We start from the raw sequence: 20351 nt of genomic DNA on the forward strand, positions 1-20351 counted from the left end.
ATAGTTTCAATTATGGTCTATTAGCTACATTGTGGAAGATGTGGGTTTGCTGCTCTTTTTCTTCTTTTTTTTTTCCTTAGAACTAGAGGCTCCATTTTAAAATAATGTAACTATGCTATAAGGAAAATTCTATTTCAATGTAAAAATTTTTATCAAATTGCTCCAGCCTCTTCATAATGTATAATTGTGTTTTAGGTAAGAGAAGAAGAAATAGAAGAGCTGGATACCTTACTGAATGATTTCTGTGAACTTCCTGCTCCAGGAGGTGTGGAAAACAATTATGGAAAAATTAATATCCTCCTTCAAACATATATTAGCAGAGGGGAGATGGACAGCTTCTCTCTTATTTCAGATTCTGCATATGTTGCACAGGTAAAAATAGTATTTTTTACATATCTGTTGCTTTCTTTTGCTCTTTTCATTCTCCCAGATGTTTACAATTGTGTAAGTAGGCCTTGATCTGCCATTTTTTTGTACATTTTTATGCAAATTGATTTGAAAATCAGAGCCTTGTGTTTATGCACATGTGTAGTTATTATACCACATATATATACTTAAGTAGAAAAGATTTGCAAAAGCCTACCTTGGGAGACTTGCATTTTTTGTTAATTATTAATGTTTTTTGCATTTGTATTACCTCTGTAGTCTCATTATATGTAATCATTCTAACTGTGACTGCACAGAAATCTTATTCTTAAATTACTGGGTTTTCTTCTAAATCTGGAGAACTGTTGCAATCTTTTTTTTTGTTTTTTGTACTTTTATACTTTGTTCTGTAAAACATAATTTGTGTTTTATTCACATACCTTGGTTTACACAAGAAAGATGTGCTATTACAATTTTATTGCTAGACATAATCATGCACATTTACATATCAGTCTATATATTTGTTTGTTGGCTTGATTTGACCCCTGAATGGTTGATAGTTACACAGCATGTTTAGTTGTTACACAGAATAGTAAGAGAACTGCAAGTCTCTGACACAGAACTGCTTGCTTACACAACTAGAGCCCATCTTAGAAAGAAAGGGGTGTTGCTTGAAAATTTAGAGTTCTGGATCCCGAAGAACTCAAAAGTAACAAAATGTTCATAGACAATCCCAGATATGCAATAATAATGAATGTATAAAATAGATTATAAAGTTTTATCTTTTAGCCCGTCCTATGTCTCTCTTTTTTTTTTTTTTTTTTTTTCTTTTAACAGTCAGCAACATGTTGCATTGAATCATTTTTGTCTCTTCCTTACAAAACCTTTTTGGAAAGAATTGATTGTAAAATTGCATTTAGTTGGTGCTGAAGATGAGAGTTAAATATTCAAAAGCATGCATACTCTTCAGCAGGATTTTCATACTAAAGTTACTGTCTTCAGAAGTGTTTCCATTTCATAGCACATACGGATATAAATGAGAAAATTCTGACATCATTATGCACATCATAAAAATTGTGGTACTTGCGCAACAAGACCATTTTCAGTAAGATTCTTTTAATCTTTGCTTTCAAGACAATTGCTTTTATTTGTCTGTCTCAGTTATAGCATTTTTAGTGAGGCAACATGGTCGTCTTCTCAGATCTTCATAAATTGTACATGTAGAATCAGTGTTACAAATTATGATTTTTTTTTTTAATTGGATAGTGACTATTACAAAAATCATTCATCCTTTCTAAGTAAAAGAAATGTGCTTCTTTAGTAACATATGCTTCGCATCACAACCAAATAATTTTCTATTTTTTGTTCCTGTTGGCATTGCAGAGCCAGTAGAGGATGATTGTATTCTATTCAATGAATCAAGAACAGAATTGCTAATCTGGGCATAGTACCGGTAGGCCAAAAAAAAAAAAAAAAAAAAAACAACACACCAAAAAAACCACAACTTCATAATACAGCTTGATAAGTTTATGAAAGGAATATCATAACTTACGGTTTCAGGATAAGGCTGACCTCATTCAAGCTTACGTTAATGATTAATTTTCCAAGTCCAAAGCAGATTTCTACAGTTTGGTTATGCAATAGTCTCAGAAGATAGTAACATGTTAAGAAAAAGTCACTACTGTTAAACTGCTGTGCAAATGTTGTGAAATTCAGTGTGAAAGGGAATGCTATTATGGAAGGACAACTGAAGTGAAAAATTAAAACTTGAATTTCCATATAAACTGAGTTTGCAGGTGTATATTATATGGGGGGAGAAAGAGGAAGGTATTAAGTACGGTAGGTGAATTTATTTCAGAAGTGACTGAGACTCCATAAATTTAGAACTCCCTAATGTTAGCATAACCGTGGTTAAAATGCTATGGCAGACCTGCCACTACAACTTTAATTAGTTGCACATGTTTCTTTTCATAATTTCTGTAGGCAATCCTGAGGTAGTTCTGCCACTAGACAGTGATGGAAAAAATAGTTTTCAAGAATGTTTGAAATAAGTTTGAAAAGAAAAATCTATTGTTACGGTTTGTCAAAGATGAGTCTATGGGATCCTTTTCATTTTGCAAAGAATACTTGAGAGAATTACAACATTTTTGCTTTTTTTTTCACTCTCCAGAATGCAGCTCGTATTGTTCGAGCTCTTTTTGAGATTGCCCTTAGGAAACATTGGCCTGCAATGACATATCGACTACTGAATCTCAGCAAAGTCATTGACAAGCGGCTGTGGGGCTGGGTTAGCCCTTTGAGACAGTTCTCAGTGTTACCGCCATCAGTCCTCTCAAAGTTGGAAGAGAAGAATCTCACTATAGACAAGATGAAGGACATGAGAAAAGATGAAATAGGTGAGAAATCATCAATGCTGATCTGCTTAAACTGTTAGTAATCAATGGGCAAGTTAGAACTAAATCTGAGCCATTCATTAATATATACCCACTCTGGTCTGGAAGCCATGTAGATACATTAATATGGTATCATGATCTGTCCAATAAAGAAGGTTTATTCAGTCTCCACAGCTTGTAATATGGCACAGCTTGGAGGGTAAGGCTAGCCCATGTCCTGGCAACCCCAGAACACATGTGGAATGGAGATGTATCTTGATATGTATTTACATATATGTGTGTGTATATATATATATATACACATATTTATGTTGACCTGTGCTTCCCTTCCCTTCCTTTCTGTAGTAGTAATACACTACTATAAAAGGCATCTGTTTATTTTTGCCAGTTGGCAAAATATGACCTTTTGTTTTTATTGAAGTACTATTAACGTGAAAAAGAATAAAAGCAGATTACTATGTCCTGGTATACTATCAGTAAATGGCCGCCTTCTGAATCACTGCATTAATTTTCATTGAGCATGGAGAATTCATTGTCACTGGTGTCATTGCAGCAAAACCTTAATGGAATTTTTTAAAGGATTTGATGCTTCGATAATGAGAAAATCCACAAGCCTACTGATAGACATAATGACAATTTCTAGTATGTGTGTATAAACTGTTGTGCATAAACTGTCAACCAGCTGGTTTAAGTTCCTATTTTAGTGTAATTTTTATGTGGGCTTTCTTTGCACCTGTTATTGCCAAGTTGTTGAGAAACAAACTGCCATTTTTTAAAAAATCTGATTTTACAATAAAAATACAATTCATAGTCACTGCTTTTTAGAAGTTATGACCCCTGACCTGATATTTCTCTCATTTGACAAGAGAACTACATTCCTAACTTAGGAAGCTTTGTTACATGCCTAAATTAGGTTAGAAAAAGTTGAATAAATATGTAAAAGTTTGCAGAATTAGAGGCTATGGTTTTATTTAATAAGTTAAAATTAAAATATTAAAATTAAAATACAAAACCAGTTTTGCTTCCTTCAACGTAGTGGAACTAGTAGTGACAAGATGGAAATGTATCAATATATACCTATGAAATGTCTAGTTTTATTTTACATTAACTTAGTTTGAAAGTAGATGAGACTTGGGATTTGACTGTGAAAATAGGCCATTGCTGACTATGTGTAATGATATGTCATGTTCTTCAGCCTTATAAATATCACAGCAAGTTGATCTGTCCGTGTCTGTGAAGTACTCGGCATACTTCATCCTGTTTAGCTTCTCTTTCTCCCACCAAGGGTGTGAAGGAAGCACTTGCCTGGCAGACGCCTTATTTTTATGTGAATTCAAAGCCATGTTGAAATGAGAAAAGGCACAGCTTCCAGGTGCTGCCTTGTTCTCTGACTCCATGGGCATAGTTTCAGTCTTAGCATTTCTTCCTTTTAAAATGTTATTGTGACCTTGGAGATGATAAAGTAAAAAAGACAGGAGCTAGATGGCTAACTCAGTCCATGGCCTAGGGAGAGATAAAAGCATCAGATGGGTGCCAGCTCTCCCAGTGAATGAAGAGCATGTTGTGTGCACAGACCCTGGATTCCAGTGTACCACGAAACTGGTCAAACCCAGTCTATGTATGTGCTATTTCAATATAACCATGGAGTTTCCAGAAAGCCAAGAAATCACTGTGTTATCTGAGATAAACGGTCTTGTTTTTTCAGAATACAGATGACAATCATTGTGGAATAAGCAAAATTTATTCTTCTTTTGTTAAAGATACCTGTTTTCTCAAATAGTCAGCTTTTGTTCAGAAGGTTTTAATATTTCTTAAATGTCATTGATATTTTCTCATAATGTGATTATTAAAAAAAAGGGGGGAGAGAGAGAGTTTTATAATATTTTACAGAAGTTGGGAGAGGAGCCTTATTTTCCCCTGGCAGATAAGTGTACAAAACCTCAGTGCTGTCCTGTACAAACACAGAAGTTCACCTTACACATCGTGATACAGAAGGTTATTTTTGGCATGAAAAGGTGTACTTGCCTACATAAGCTTCTTGAGTTGTATCTTTGACTATTTGGCACCTATCTTTATTTAACACTATTTCTGAAGTTTTACCTCTGATTGCAAAAGCAATTACACTGTGCAAGTATCCTATAATACTGCATATATCACCAAGTTATACCAATATAATTGGTTTGGCTTTTAATAATCAACTTGCTGGAGGTGCACTTGTTTTAGCAACTGCAAATTAAACTGATTAAGTATGTGTCAAAACTTTTGCATTAGGGATTTGCTTCTTAAGCAAGATCACCATTCGTTACTTCAGAGTATAGATAAACACCTGTGTGAGGCAAAATCTGCCAGTTTGTTAAATAAGAAAAACAGAAAACGTAAAGTCAGGATCACTATAAAAAAGTTAGCAATTTCGAGATGTTATGCTCCTAAATTTCATGCAACAGCAAGAAAAAGTTTGTATCAGCTTTTCACTTTGCACATGATGCAAATAATAGGATTTCTTCTCTTTTTTTTTTTTTCTTGATGGGAAATTGTGCACAGGAACCACATAACGATATGAGAAAATATCAGTAGCCATTTGTAAGGTAGCTTTTAAGAGTGAGTGCTTATGACCATTACAATTAAAATTTAAAATATGTTCCACATAATTATATAAGCAATTTCAGTGAAAATGTGATAAATCAACCTTCAAGGAAATTTTTTTAATTAATATAATCACTTTATTGCCTTAGTTACTATGACTGTGATAGAAAATAAAAAACATAGCAACATTTAGGTTTTCCTTTGTCTCAGTTACACACTGGTGTATTCTGAAAGATCAAAGCTGCTGTGAGATGTTTACTAGTTGCACGCATTTTTAAACTATTAACTACCTATATTCAGTTTTATGAAAAGCTTCCTGTCTGTGTTGAATCAATACGCAGGAATTGTAGAAGTTCAAATGTGTGCCCTTCATTAAGTAAAAGGTCGGTATTCATGCTTTAAAAAAGAACTATATGGCTTGGTAAGAGCCTGGTCAAAAAGTCAGTAAAGGAAAGGGAACTAGCTTGACATAATATGTTTTCAGTGTGAAGTCTTAATAGTTATTTTAACCCCTTAGTTAGAACCAACAGAGGGGGTTAATACAGATTTTTCTAGGCTCTAAATTGCTAATTCAAGTTAAGTATTACAAAATATTCAGACATGCCAGGTCAAGAGAGTCAGACATTTACACACCTAAGAGCAAAACAAGCAAGCAATAATACTTCTCTCTAAAAGGCTATTTGAAAGTCCGAGTTGTATTATTTTTCCTGGAAATGCAAATTTGTTGCACCTGATGTTTTCTTGGCAGGTCATATGCTGCATCATGTGAAGATTGGGTTAAAGGTAAAACAGTGTGTCCATCAAATCCCCTCCATCATAATGGAAGCAACAATTCAGCCAATTACCCGCACGGTGCTCCGAGTTCGGCTGAACATCGCTCCTGACTTCACGTGGAATGATCAGGTAAAAAAAAAAAGGAGGTGGAGGAAGGATGGGAAGTTTTAATTTAGCTTTAGTAAAGGAGGTGATCACAGGGAGTCCATAGCTGTTTGGAAAAGAAAAAAAAAGATATTTATTCTAGCTAAAAAGCAAATTTGGTAATAGGAATGGAATGACCTTTAAGACTTTTGTAGAAGATCATCTTTTTATTTCCGTTAATTGTTACAAGATTGTGCTGTTTATAATATATTGAAGCAAGTGCTTATACTGAATATTAATAGTAGTCACACACAGATTTGAGCTATATGCCCAAAAATGAGAAGCAAGAAAAAGGTAGACACGGATGACTCTCTGAACTATGAGTGAACGTCAAACACAGAAAATAAAGCCTTGAAATACAGTTCATGTGTGCCAAGTTCTGCTGCTCTTTATGGCTTTACAAATGTACATTCACAATGTCAGTGCCTTTTTTTGTGTTGGGACTGGTCTAAACAGAAAAACTGAGATGAGTTTGGAATTACATTCATCTATATTTTATGGTGCAAATTTATTTGAAAGGAGCTGTACTAGTTGCACATTTAGATATACCCACACCCTTTGATTCAGAATCTGTTCATTAGAAATAAATTTAAGACGAATCTAAATGAAATACAAATGTCCACATGGGGGCATTGTATTGTTGCTGGTACTTCTGAAACTCTACAGAAACAAGGCAAAGATACCTCAATGGGAAAGCGCATTTTTCTTTTATTACACTTAAGAGATTTATGCTTAAGATAAATTATTCTGAAAGGTGGATATTAAGTAACTGTTCTTTTATTAAAAAAAAATTTTTAAATCCCTTAGATTACAAATTTACCTTAATCATGAGTAAATTAGAGTTTTATTCACAGAATTTCACAAACATTTAGATGATTTTAAAATTTATTTTCCCTGCCTAAAGGCTTTTTCTTTTCTTTTGCAAGTTTCACCGAGTTAACTTATGAATGGGAGATTAAGGATCAAAATATAGAAATTTAGATTTTGTTTGCTACCTGGATTTATTACAGAAATATTTGAATGGATTCCTCAGATGAATTATAAGATTAATTATTTTTTGCTGCCTTATTTATGTGCAATACTTCAGAAGGCAAACAAGCATTACTTTTTAGGATTGAAACAAGTTTTTATTATTCAATTTTTCATCCACTTCACCTGTAAACTATTAAAGACCAAAAAAACCACAACTGTTCTTCATATTAAACTGTATCTGAACACAAAGTAATTTCTCAATCCATTTTTAGATTTTTCTACAAAATATAGGTTCTTCTATATTTTACAATTGAAAAGGGGTCCACACAGAATTGTACTCTCTTATTTAGATTCTGAAATTCTAGAGTTATAGCAAAACTTTGCCAAAAATCTATTTTCGGCTACGACCCTTTGACACAGTTTTCCTAATGGTTGCTTTGGAAACATTATGATTGTTTTATCGTTCAACTTATGGAGCTCTTTTTGTGTGAATTTGTATATTGGTACTCATCAAAACTTGGAAAACCTTTTTCTTCTCTTTTTTTTTTTTTTTAATTTCTGTAAGGTAGCTGTTGATTTTCTTGTTTCTTCAGTAAATGAAACTTCTATCACAGTAAATAAACAAAAAAGCTGTTAAATTTTGATAGTCTCTAAAAATTAATAACTGTCTTTTAAATTCAACCATTGACACTCCAAAACTGCTTCTCCATCATCACACAGTATTTTAGCAAGCTATTCAGAAGACTATAGAAACTTGTAGGTATAGCTGTAATTGGTACAAAAACTAGCTGCCAAAAAATTCCATTCAAAAAATGCGAGTAGTCAAATAAAATCAGAATATTAAAAATTTAAGTGCCATACTTAACTGAAATACTTCGCTCGGCTAACATTTCATGGTTTTGAGACTGTTTCTTTACCTGGATACTTAATTCTAGAGCGATCTCATCACAAATTTTTCACTTGCCTTTACAAGAGAAAGAGGATATGTTTTGGTAGTCATGAGATATGACATCATCTTGATCTTTAATGGCTGCAGTTTTCAGTGCTGGGAGCCCTTAAGTTCAGTAAAAGCATGTGAGCCATATCCCAGTGGAAAATTCTTATATTGCTAGAAGCAAAGGACTATAAACATACCCAGACAGAGCAAGCAGGTCTTACTGCAGCCGGTAGGAGTCCAACAGAATAATGCAACTAGTATTAATTATCCGAGTCATATATCAGACATGCAGTTTTAGGGCAATGGTTGCCTAAAATACAGGTACGTGTCAGTTCTTAGGAGGTCCCCAGAGTTCTTGAGAATCGTTACTGGAGAGCGTGTTGCGTTGCCTGTTCCCACATTGCCCTTCCTTCCCTGTGCAGCTTTGTCACAGGACTCTCCAAAACTAAGATGCTGTTACAGTTGATAATAAAATTTCTAAGCTTTGAACTTTTATCGCTTTCCTTAATTCTTCTTTCCTCTCTTAAATTCTCCTAAACACCGGTGAAGTAATAGTCTCACTGTAATTTTTCAAAATGTCACCTGCAGTGACCTGTGTCCTTTCAGTTTCACTGCTTCAGTTCCCAGGGAAGCTGCTACTGAAATTCAAGTGTAATGAAAATGAATGACAGTGTCTTTACTGTCCATCTACTTATCTATTGTGCAACTGTGTTTAAAAAAGAAACAAAAGCACCTTAGTCCTATTCTTAGTACATATTTTTGTCTTCAAAAGCCAGTACAGTTTTCCAGCACATACATGATAATGAATTATGCTGAAAATAGTGTGTGCTGAGTGAATCAATACCAGATTCCTGGAGTGTTAAAATTGCCATTAGAAGCAACTACGCACTTTGTGTTTTTTCCTGTTAAGTAAAGTTTAGGAATAATTCCAACTTTTTTTTTCATCTTCATACTGGTTTTGTACTTTATCACAGTCCTCATCAGAAACATCAGAGATCTATGTTCATTTAATAGTATGTCTTCCATACTCCTTTGCTGTGCATTTTTCTTCTTTTCCTAGATATTTACGTAAAATGCTTGCATATTGGCATGAGTCATCTATTCTGACAAAGAAACAAAAATTCTTAACTGAGCATCCCACCTAGCTATGATTTGTGCCTGGCATTGCAAAATAAGGTACACAACAAAGCAAACAAAAATCTAGGATGGAATAAAGTGTTGCCAGATGGCATGGGAATCATCAAGGGACAGCTCTATTTACGTTCTTCTCACTTCACCTGTAGCAATGACTAGATCTACAGCCTTCTGAATCCACTTACTGTATCTTTCTAGAGGAGAGGGGGAGAGAGGAAGAGAGAGGAATGTCACAATTCAGTGTCCAGTTTTTCCTGAGAGAATGTTTTTGACTGAAAAATGAGCAGTGGATAGCAAAAGACAATCCTCTATACAGAATCCAAAGACAGAAGTACAAGGAGGAAAAAGGAGAAGGAGTCCTTTTTTAGGAGCCTAGAGGAAACCCTGGGAGTTCAGTCTATTTATAAACAGCTGAGGCACTAGCTTCAGTTGCGTTTATATCATGTCCATTTATGTGATACGTGCCTTAAGCAAACCCTTCTTGAAACATAATCTTTAAGCAGACTGATCTAATTAGAAATGTTATATTGCTCTTACCTCTCATTTCTATATTTCTCTATTCCTTTGTAAGCCTACATCATTTAGAAATATATCCAATATACCCAGCAAATCTAGAGAACCTCATTACAACTATAACAAAGCTATCTTTTCTATTCTTAAAGGTACATGGGACTGTTGGAGAGCCCTGGTGGATTTGGGTGGAAGACCCCACTAATGATCACATTTATCATTCAGAGTACTTCATCATTCAAAAAAAACAGGTAATGCATTTTGTTCAGAATCTGATAGCAAGACAAAAATAAAGTTAGTGAGATGTGGATTTGTAAGGTCAAACAGTATTTTAACTTAAGCATATTTTCAAATCAGTAGCACAGCTTTCAGTTTCAGATGTACATGATAAGCTTGGACTTCCACAAAGATGTTTTCTAACCTCGGATGTCCCTTTTTCTCCTCCTCCTTTGGTGGTACAGTTATTTCCAGGTGAAAAAAGAAAGACTGTGATGGTTTTGTCTGTTAAAAGAAAAAGATAAGAGCCAGCCTTATTTTTATCTTTTGAAGTCCATGGAAACAAAATCCATTCCCAGTGGTGAAATATTTATCATTATAAAGATGTGAACATTTTGCACACGGAGTTGCACACATACTTTATTGCCATGTGTTGGTAATGCTTATGGAAGTGAGGCAAACTATGATTTTTTCAAGTTACTGATTTATCTGCGCAGTAATTATTCTCTACATGTTTGCATTAGGTCATTACTAAAGAACCTCAACTGCTGGTGTTCACAATCCCAATTTTTGAACCTCTTCCTTCTCAATATTATATTCGAGCTGTGTCCGATAGATGGTTAGGAGCAGAGGCTGTATGTATCATAAATTTTCAACATTTGATTCTTCCAGAGAGACATCCACCCCACACAGGTAACTTCAAATTGGATAATTTTGTTTTAAATCATTTTGCTTATATTGATTTTCCTTATGATAGTGCAATAAATCTCTTAACTTCTGCTTCATCGTAGAAAAGTATATGGAATTTCACTCTGTGATGTATTTGTATTATTGACACCATTTCTTCACTCATTTCATCTGAACATAATACCTGCCTTTTAGTTACTCCAGGTTCTCTATAAACCATAGGAAAATTGAAACTGTCATATAAAACTAAGCAAATCTCTATGTTACAGTATGTCTTAGTGCTTGTAAGCATTACATTTCTTCTGGACTGGTTTAAAATTATCTTAGAGTGGATGGTTGTATTATAAATGGCATTCAGCAAAGAAAAAAGAAACACAGTTAAAATTTTGAAAATATGAAACATTTTACTATTTTTACTAAAATAAATTCATCATAGCAAGCACTGTTACAGTACCTAACATCGCATTTCAACTCAGCACTCCTGATCAAGGCATGGCCTTCCCCTCCCTCTCTTTTTTTAACACTTGGCACAGAAGCATATGTTTGTGTTTTGCTTCTTTTTTTCTGGATACATAAATTGCTTTGTACATTCATTGTGCCTGATGTCATTGTAAAACCTTTCCACTGTAATTACATTTGGCTCATCTAGCAGTCTGTGAAGTGAGTGCCTTCAGAAATACTCAGTTCTCATACGCTGTTGTCCTTTGGCATGCATAAATTCACATGTGTTTGTGAAGTGTTTAGCTATTGTTGTACTGTACCTACACTGTCTGGAAAAGCATGTGTAACCTTTTTATCTAATTGACTGATCACTGACTACTATTCAGAAGAAACAGAAAGATATTTACACATCACCAGTTATGGAGCCTCTAGGATTTATGGTAATTGATTTCAATTCCCATCTGGATCCCACTCAACAATGAAGTACATAGAGGCCCTGCTAGGCAAAAAACCTTCTTTCTCCTCAACAGAGCCCAAGAAATCACAGTTTCAGTGGGAATGATAAAACAGCCATAAGGTATCAGTGAAAAGCATGCGAAGAATATTAGGCATCATTGCCTCAGTAGATTTTATGACTCCCACATCATACCTTAATGTGAAGCACCCTGAAAGACAATGAGACCTCCAGCCACAAAAAAAAAAACAAAAAAAACTTCAAAGCAAGCATCTGCATAGCAGAATCACTGCAGTCTCCTTAATTTGGTAGGATTCCAAATCCAATCCGGTTATATATATCATCTTCCAAATTCCACAATCTCTAATTTTTTTGATAGCAGATGCCCTCAAGATATATTGAGAATCATATATCGAAAGGCTGTTTGTTTATTTATTAAGATTATGTCTTTAATTACATGTTTAAAGGATTAGATGCAAAATTTAGTTGTACTCATCTGATTTGTATTACTCCATCAACTTAGAAACTCCAAAGAATCCTTCCTTCTTAAATAGTTTTTTTCCTTGAATCTGAAATGTACAGACTATGCAGTCCTCTGACTCCTCATTCTGTTATCATATGAAGCTGGACGTACATATAATCTAACACAGTGAGTTTAGAACATACTACAACTAGGTAAAAAGGAAACAGCTTTAAGAAAAAGATTAATTTATGCAAATGGCTGGTTCATGGCTATCAGAATTCTAACAACCATACTTGCAGAAATACTTCAGAGCTACAAAATCAACTTTTCATTATTCCTCATCGAAGTTAACAATGACCCAAATGTGGACTCTGTATCATATGAGATATTAAGTAAAACCATTTCCAATGTAAGTTGTTTTCCACTAAAATATTGGTTAATATCTTTATCTTCATAATAAACTATATTATGTCATGGCATCTCTTGTCATGCACTTATTATTATTTTGTGGTTTTAGAGCTTCTAGATCTTCAGCCTTTGCCTGTCACAGCCTTGGGACATCGGGAATATGAAGTCCTGTACAAATTCACACACTTCAACCCTATCCAGACCCAGATATTTCATACACTTTATCACACAGACTGTAATGTTCTTCTTGGAGCACCTACAGGTTCTGGAAAAACTGTTGCAGCTGAATTAGCCATCTTTAGAGTTTTTAACAAGTATCCCACATCAAAGGTTTGTAAAATAGGTTTACTAGAATCGTTTTGTGTAGGCGTGTTTTCAGCAATACAGAAGCCTAGAAAAAGACTATGGCAAACTCAATTTTGCTTTCTATAATTTATACCTGTCTGGATACAAAGTGGTACTGTGTTATGTACATTATGCTTTTATTTCAACTTTATATATTGATCACTGTACAACTAGAGTGAAATCTAAAAACATGACATACAGGCATGTTGGATTTCCTTTTCTGTATTTACTTGCATTTCCTGCTTTAATCTCCTTCTACTAGCAGTAGTACTGTTTTATAGCTATTAATTCCCCTCTGTGTGAATACAACTAGCCCTGTCTCTCTCTTATTTAAACAAATAAGTTGCAATTAATTACTACAAGCCCATTTTCTGTTCCAGCTTGCCCCTGTGTTTTATTTCTTAAATTGTCTAAAAGCTGAACAACTCAGCTTTCGGGGTTTTGTTTTCAAAATGAATATATCTGTATCTTGACTTAGCTATCTCATCTTAGTTAAACACATTTTATCTGTAAATTCTTTGGAAAAGGTATTGTATCTGACTGTGAGATTTAACCAAAGAATAACCTTTGAAATTAACGGAAAGCATGTGCATAAATCCCTTATTCATCTTTGAAATTTCAATATCTTCATGTAATTTGTTAGTCCAAGCGAGGTAAACAAGACACTCATACATTTTCAGATTATCTATTAGACTTACAAAATAGCCAGTTCTCAAAGGAATATATCTTCTAGGTTTTAATAAAGCTGAAAAGCTGGCGATAGATTTTAAAGAATGTACGTGAATTCTTCATATAGCAGTTTCTTCATGTTCAAAAGCTTCAGAATATTTAACCATAAGTCTGTAAATAAATACTGTTTCTACATGTCAGAGATTCCCCCCTGCACAGCAAGCTTCTTTGAGGAAAATATTGTCACATTTTGCTTAAAATAATCAGCTTTTTAATTTAATTGGTAACGCTTTAATAATTTAACGACATAACTAGAAATTGGGTAAGATATTGCTTGCTGGAAATTCTGATTATTTCTGTTCTAGAATGTTAGCTTGCAGATTTTATAGTCCTGGCAAAAAATGGCATTATTTGTATAAATCAGTTTCAATATTAAATGGTATGATAAATACTTCCATTTCAAGAAATTATTCTTTTTCTTTCTTAATTTATTTGCTTGTTCTTGGCTCAGGAAACAAAGCAGTATTTTCAAGTGTTAAGTCAGTTTTAAATGTAAACCTGTTGTAGGTCATTTAAGGAACTCAGGCCTTAATCATTTTATAGATAATGAATGTGTTCAAATCTTACAAGTATTAAATAATTTTTTTCCTTGTAGGTGGACTTTAATAAAGGTTTCTTGTTTAACTTCTGGTTTTGTGACTTTTCTTTTGCAGGCAGTGTATATTGCGCCCTTAAAAGCACTCGTTCGTGAAAGAATTGAGGACTGGAAGGTTAGGATTGAAGACAAACTTGGTAAAAAGTATGTATCTCCTTACCTAATCAGAGAAACGAGAAGCAAAAGAACAGCCCATCAAGTATGAATAAAATCTACAGAATACTTTTGAGTATTTCAAAATAGATTTTGATTGTACACTATCCTTCAAATTTCTAGTGCTTAAAAAATAAAAAATGCTATCAATAGTCATTGTAATGATAGCAAAATCAAAACTAAAAAAGGGATACACTTTGATACCCAGCTATTTTCATTCTCATTACTTGCCAGTGTGACAAACATGAAGCTCAGATTTCTCTCTGCACTATCCTTGGAAATTGAATTGCAATCCAAAATAAGCTTTCTTTAGAAACCTCAGCTATAAAGAGCTCCTAGGAGTTGTATGAACTGTATACTGGTATTCATATATTGTCCTTCATATATAAATTAGGTATAATTTTATTCCTTCGTAACATTAATTTCTTACTGATGTTCTCAGGTGTTGGAGGAGTTCAGCCATTACTTTATGACATGTAAGGTGTATCAGTCATGTTGATGCTTTCCAAAATTATACTTTCTTGAGTTAAAAATTATATCCATAGGATGCATTATTTAGGGCCTTTTCCTTTCCTATATATAGCTTTTTTTGTAAGTTAAAGCTCAAAGCACACCACAGGTTTCAATAGAAAGAGGTGCTAGTTTGTGTACATGAAATTACCATTGAGATTCTTGCTATTATCATAGCAGTGACTTATTAACTGGCAAATTTTTTTTGCTATTTTAATGGCCTGTGCAGATAAATTATTTGCCTCTTAATTTTAAAATATTTTCAGGTAATATTTCCTTTTTGAAATTTACTCTATTACTTGTGACTGAAATTTTGAACAGAAGATACACGTTACTTCGAGGAGTTTTTATTAGGTGTTCAACTGGATGTAGAATGTGTCATAGAAATGTCAAAAATCCATTCTATTCAGTCTAAAATGCTGTTTCAGAACTTAATAAGGCAAACAATTGGAAAAACTCTTCTGATCTTCCCAAAAAATGACCTCAGGATAATTTCTGCTCCAGTCTTAATGGAACGTCACCAACAAATGCAGATACGCTGCAATCTAGCCTCGTTATTCAAACCAGAGTTCTACACAGAACAGCAGGCAGCAACTCAGTAGTTTTCTAGAAAGCTTTCATACTGGCTATGACAGAATGTTATGATTCATGTTATATCATACTAATATTCTTATATTATCTTCATTTTGAAAAATTAACCATAGAGGGTTTGCAACTCATATTCACCCTCTTCTTTTTATATGGTTTTGCTAAGGAATGGTATTTGGTATTTATGTGGTATTTGCTAGGAAAACAAAGAGACAGGTTTATTTGCTTAAAACAGTTTTGAAAATCCTATTAGAAGTATTTGACCAGAAACAAAATTACTTTATCTAATTTTGTTTCTTCTCTCTTTTAAGAGGTAATGTTTAGGAGTTACTATTTGAACATAAAGATCTTCTAAAGCTTTGTAAAGCCAAGCCACCATCTTTCTTAATTACAGGGTTGTAGAGTTGACAGGAGATGTAACTCCTGATATGAGAGCTATTGCCCAAGCTGACCTGATTGTTACTACTCCAGAAAAGTGGGATGGTGTCAGCAGAAGCTGGCAGAACAGAAGCTATGTTCAGAAAGTTTCCATTCTTATCATAGATGAGATCCATCTGCTAGGTGAGTGTGTTTTGTTGTTTTTGATCGGAATCGTTGTTAAATTTGAAGAAGTGTGCTAGTACTTATGATGTGAATATACTTTTTGACAGCTGAACCTTTTCTTTTTCTCTGTTTGTCAATGGACTTTTCATTTACTAGGGGATGAGAGAGGCCCAGTATTGGAAGTCATTGTGTCTCGAACAAACTTCATCTCATCTCACACAGAGAAGCCTGTAAGAGTAGTTGGTTTATCCACTGCTTTAGCAAATGCCAGAGACCTTGCTGACTGGCTAAATATTAATCAGGTATGAAAAATGTTTCAGAAGATGGATATGTATTTGTGCTGCAGAAAAACAAAGTAGCAATTTATAAGATAATTCAAGGTTAAACTTGAAAAACGTGTTTTCTTGTAGATGGGTCTCTTCAACTTCCGACCATCGGTACGCCCAGTTCCTCTAGAGGTGCACATTCAGGGCTTCCCTGGCCAGCATTACTGTCCTCGCATGGCTAGCATGAATAAACCTGCATTTCAGGGTAAGCAACAAGCTCCTAGACCTTTTCCTTCTTTCTGTAAAAGAAAAAAAGACTTTGAGCACTTTACACAGTTCACTTGCAGCACATTTACAACATGTGTTACTGTATGTAACGTGTGTTACTCTTGGCATGTATAGGGCCAAGCTGCTCTGATAATGGCCCAAAGCTATTTGTCCGAAACATAAAGTGTGCACCAAATGCAACATATAACAGAGGAATGTAATGTATTTAGAACAGAAGAATAAAATTAGTGCTAATGAAGGGGAAATAAAATGTGTTTTCTCTTAGTGTTTGATACCATAAATTATAAAAATATTTGAAATTTAGAAAGTAACAAAACCATTCATATTATTAATCTGATGAGGTATTTTCAAATGGACCACTGTACGTAAGCGTTAAAAAAATTGTGAACAGAAGTTGCAAGTCAGGCTAACCTCCTATAATTCTAGTTTCAAAGCAATAACCATAAAATTCAAAATTTGTAGTGCATCCAGATATGCTTCTTTTTTCATTTTTTTATTCTTAACAAAGCTGGCAAGCAGGATAGATTTAAGAAAAACTCTCGTATTTTATTTGAACATGTTTTTTTTGGTTACATAAGGAATATTTATTATATCAATTAAAAATAACCTCCAAAATAAATTTTGTAGTGTGAACTGCTGTGATTGTGAGGTGACATTTGTGAGGTGACTTTTTAGCTCCTTTAATTAGCCTTATGACAGAAGCAAAGTATTGATTGTGGACTGGAGACCAATCTTGACAGGTCAGATTATTTACACCTCCACAAGAGCATTGTACAAAAACACTAATGAGCAATAAATCTGTCTTGAGCTGTTCTGCCACACCTGTTCCTGAAGCAACAAAAATCCATTAGATGCTGGGCTTTTAAAATATATAGATATATTGGCATATATAGTTGTAAGGTATAAATGCACATGAATCATCCTATTTCAATAATTTCACAACTGTATAATGTGTGTATATGCAGGAGCACATGCTGGGTAGTATTCATGAACTGGGGAACAATATGTGATGGTGGATAGTATGAAAGTTTTCAGAAATTAACAATGCATAAATTTAATTGCTAGAATGAGAATTACATGACAAAACTCACAAATGGATTTATAAGAGATTTAGAGAGAGTATTTGAAATTCTGCGTACACCTGTTTATACTTCTAGTGCTTGTTGATGATAGAAAATCTGTAGACGTATGATTTATTGACAGCTTTTTTCCCTCACTTGTTTGATGTGATATAGTCAAGGTTATTTTAGCATTTCCGTGGCAATACTTACTCCTGAGACCATAAAAATTTTGCTGCAACCTGAAGGTTTTCAAACATGGGCTGAGCAAGAAAATGCTTTTTTAAAAAGTCCTAAAACATAATTGGTTTAAATATATCAGACTAATTAGTAAACAACAGAAACAAAGTTCTTTTGTACCATAATGCCCACCTTTCACAGCAGCTATTGAAAAGTCATCTTCTACCTTTTTTACCTTTTCTGGTTTTGGTAGATTGAAGTGATCCTTTGCAGGCAGACATGAGTTTATGCAGTCTGAGCTCTGCGTCAGGCAGAAAGTAAGTTTTGGACCTTGATGGCACTTAGCCTGAGACAAAATATCCCAATAGGGTAGAAAAAACATAACATAGTTTTTAAGCTGAGATAGAGAAAATCACAAGCTTTGAAATCTAGAAAGTTGTCCACGTTTTGTGGTGTTTTGGTGGGTTTTTTTTCCTACCTGCTTCTCTGAAATCTTTAGCTTACAATGATCACTGAAGTAGCAGGGCAAATTAACTGAGACTCAGCTAAGTATAGTTATGTGATCTTGGATTCAGAGATGATATATGCTCACCTCAGTTGTATCTATCTGGCGCAATAGAGACTAAATATACATACCTTTATATCATCTGCAGAGAGGTATATCAGCTGCCTAGGTATTGCAAAGAGAAACTCTAATTTTTGTCATTAATGGGCCTAATTCTCAAGTTCTGTTTTCCTCAACAGGAATTCGGAGTCATTCTCCAGCCAAGCCTGTTCTTATTTTTGTGTCATCCAGACGTCAGACAAGGCTTACTGCCTTAGATCTGATAGCTTTCCTAGCCACTGAGGATGATCCCAAACAATGGCTGAAGATGGATGAAAGAGAGGTAGAATAATTTTACCTACATTATTTGTGCTTTGCTTCTATTTTATTGATGTTTGTTTGAAAAGGAAATCCATTTAAAACAAGAGTCATTTGAGGATAGATCTTGAAACAGCTATTCATATGCTAAATTTCAATATGTATTAAAACTAGTGTCAGCATTGAGACTATGTAAGCATCTTTGCAAGATCTGAACTTTAGAACACAGACTCTTTTATCTTTGTTTTTCCTGCATATCTATTATTAATGCTAGTTCCATTGTCCCAGACAGAATATATCACATGATACAAGTCTTTGATACAAAGATAAGACAAAGAATAAAAGAGGCTTAGTGTTCTCCAAAGTTTACAGCTGGAAACCTGTGACATATAGATGTCGAGCTGGAATTTAAACCAAATCTCTTTCAGTGTTTTAGGAGCAAAATCCTTCTTACAAGATAACTCTATGTGTAGAGGGTTATGTATATGCATGTGTGTCTGTGTGTATATATGTACATCTGTATATACTTGTGTCTATCCATCTATATTCATACAGATGGATAGATAGATAGATAGTCAGACAGACTGCAGAACCAACAGTTTAGGAATGGCTCAGTCTTGCATATCAATGAAATAAATCAATGTTATAAAACAAAGAAGATAGCTTCTGCCAGTATCTCTATTATAAGAACATAAAGATTGCAAAGTCAAATACTCAAATGTTAAGCAATGCTGGAGTAAAGGTTTAAATTTTTGTTCTTTTTCAAGCAATATAATCTTTAATTACATTTTCTTGTGTTGTTTCTAAAAAAAATCCTTCTTTATTGCAAAACGTGAATGATGGTCAAATAATAAACAACTCTTCAATATTATGTTTTATCTGCATTCTTCAAAATGTATACTAGATTTTATTTACTTCCCTTGATTCTGCACCTTCTCTGAATGCAGAATTATTTATTTCCTTCTGGACTAATGGTCCTGATTATAGTATATCATTGCTTCAAAACAATTTTTTTGTTGATATTCAGATTTCCTAGATTTGGAAGTTAGCTTTCTCTAATGGTTGCAGACCTTCTGCGTAGGAATTTCTGTGATAATATACGGCCAAAACACAGCAAAATGCATGACTCATAAATACAAGGTCCAAACTGAATATTGCGTGAATATTTATATATCAACAGTGATATGAATAGTTATATGATTGTATACCAAAAATTTTATGCCAAAAAGTGTAGGTTTCTAGATGACATTATTTGATTTTGTTTGCTCTTTGCAAAAAGATGAAGTGTGATTTTTCTGAGATAAAGCATAACATCTGTATCCTTCCTCTTTTGGGTGGATTTTAAAGAGAAAATGGATGTCTTGGCTGATAAACTACTAGTACTAAAACATGTCTCAATTTGATGCTGCTTTTCTAACTGTATAACCTCTATTTAATGTTTTCTTGAGCCTAACAGAAGCATTTCATATCAAAATAATTAGTGCATAGTAGAGTACTCTAGTACCTTGTGCTAGTTTACTGTAGTAATCTCACCTACAATTAGAATATGCAACATGCAGCTTGCCCTGAATGACTTGCATTAATATGAATGGCTTCCTCATGTCCTGTGAGCTACTACTATCCTGAAAAGAACTGTAACTGAAGCTTCTTCACTTGCTGGAAAAGGGTTTTCTATTAGGAGACTTTGATTTCATATGTTTGAGAATATATCTTTGAAGGTTTTGAAAGAAGAGCCAACAAGCACAAGCAGAC

The 20351-nt window shown here is 34.0% G+C and overlaps 1 protein-coding gene across 1 annotated transcript in view; it reads left to right on the plus strand.

Moving 5' to 3' along the window:
• ASCC3 (activating signal cointegrator 1 complex subunit 3) overlaps positions 1–20351 on the plus strand; it is a 274898-nt gene that overhangs the window by 187298 nt on the left and 67249 nt on the right. Inside the window, exons 20-30 of the mRNA XM_068401794.1 lie at positions 196–372; positions 2537–2762; positions 6091–6245; positions 9966–10064; positions 10554–10722; positions 12592–12812; positions 14210–14295; positions 15797–15963; positions 16102–16247; positions 16356–16476; positions 18482–18624. Of these exons, the coding sequence (XP_068257895.1) occupies positions 196–372; positions 2537–2762; positions 6091–6245; positions 9966–10064; positions 10554–10722; positions 12592–12812; positions 14210–14295; positions 15797–15963; positions 16102–16247; positions 16356–16476; positions 18482–18624 (1710 nt within the window). The remainder of the gene's footprint in view (positions 1–195; positions 373–2536; positions 2763–6090; positions 6246–9965; positions 10065–10553; positions 10723–12591; positions 12813–14209; positions 14296–15796; positions 15964–16101; positions 16248–16355; positions 16477–18481; positions 18625–20351) is intronic.

This window comes from Nyctibius grandis, chromosome 1, assembly GCF_013368605.1.
Source record: "Nyctibius grandis isolate bNycGra1 chromosome 1, bNycGra1.pri, whole genome shotgun sequence".
NCBI classification, from domain to species: Eukaryota; Metazoa; Chordata; class Aves; order Nyctibiiformes; family Nyctibiidae; genus Nyctibius; species Nyctibius grandis.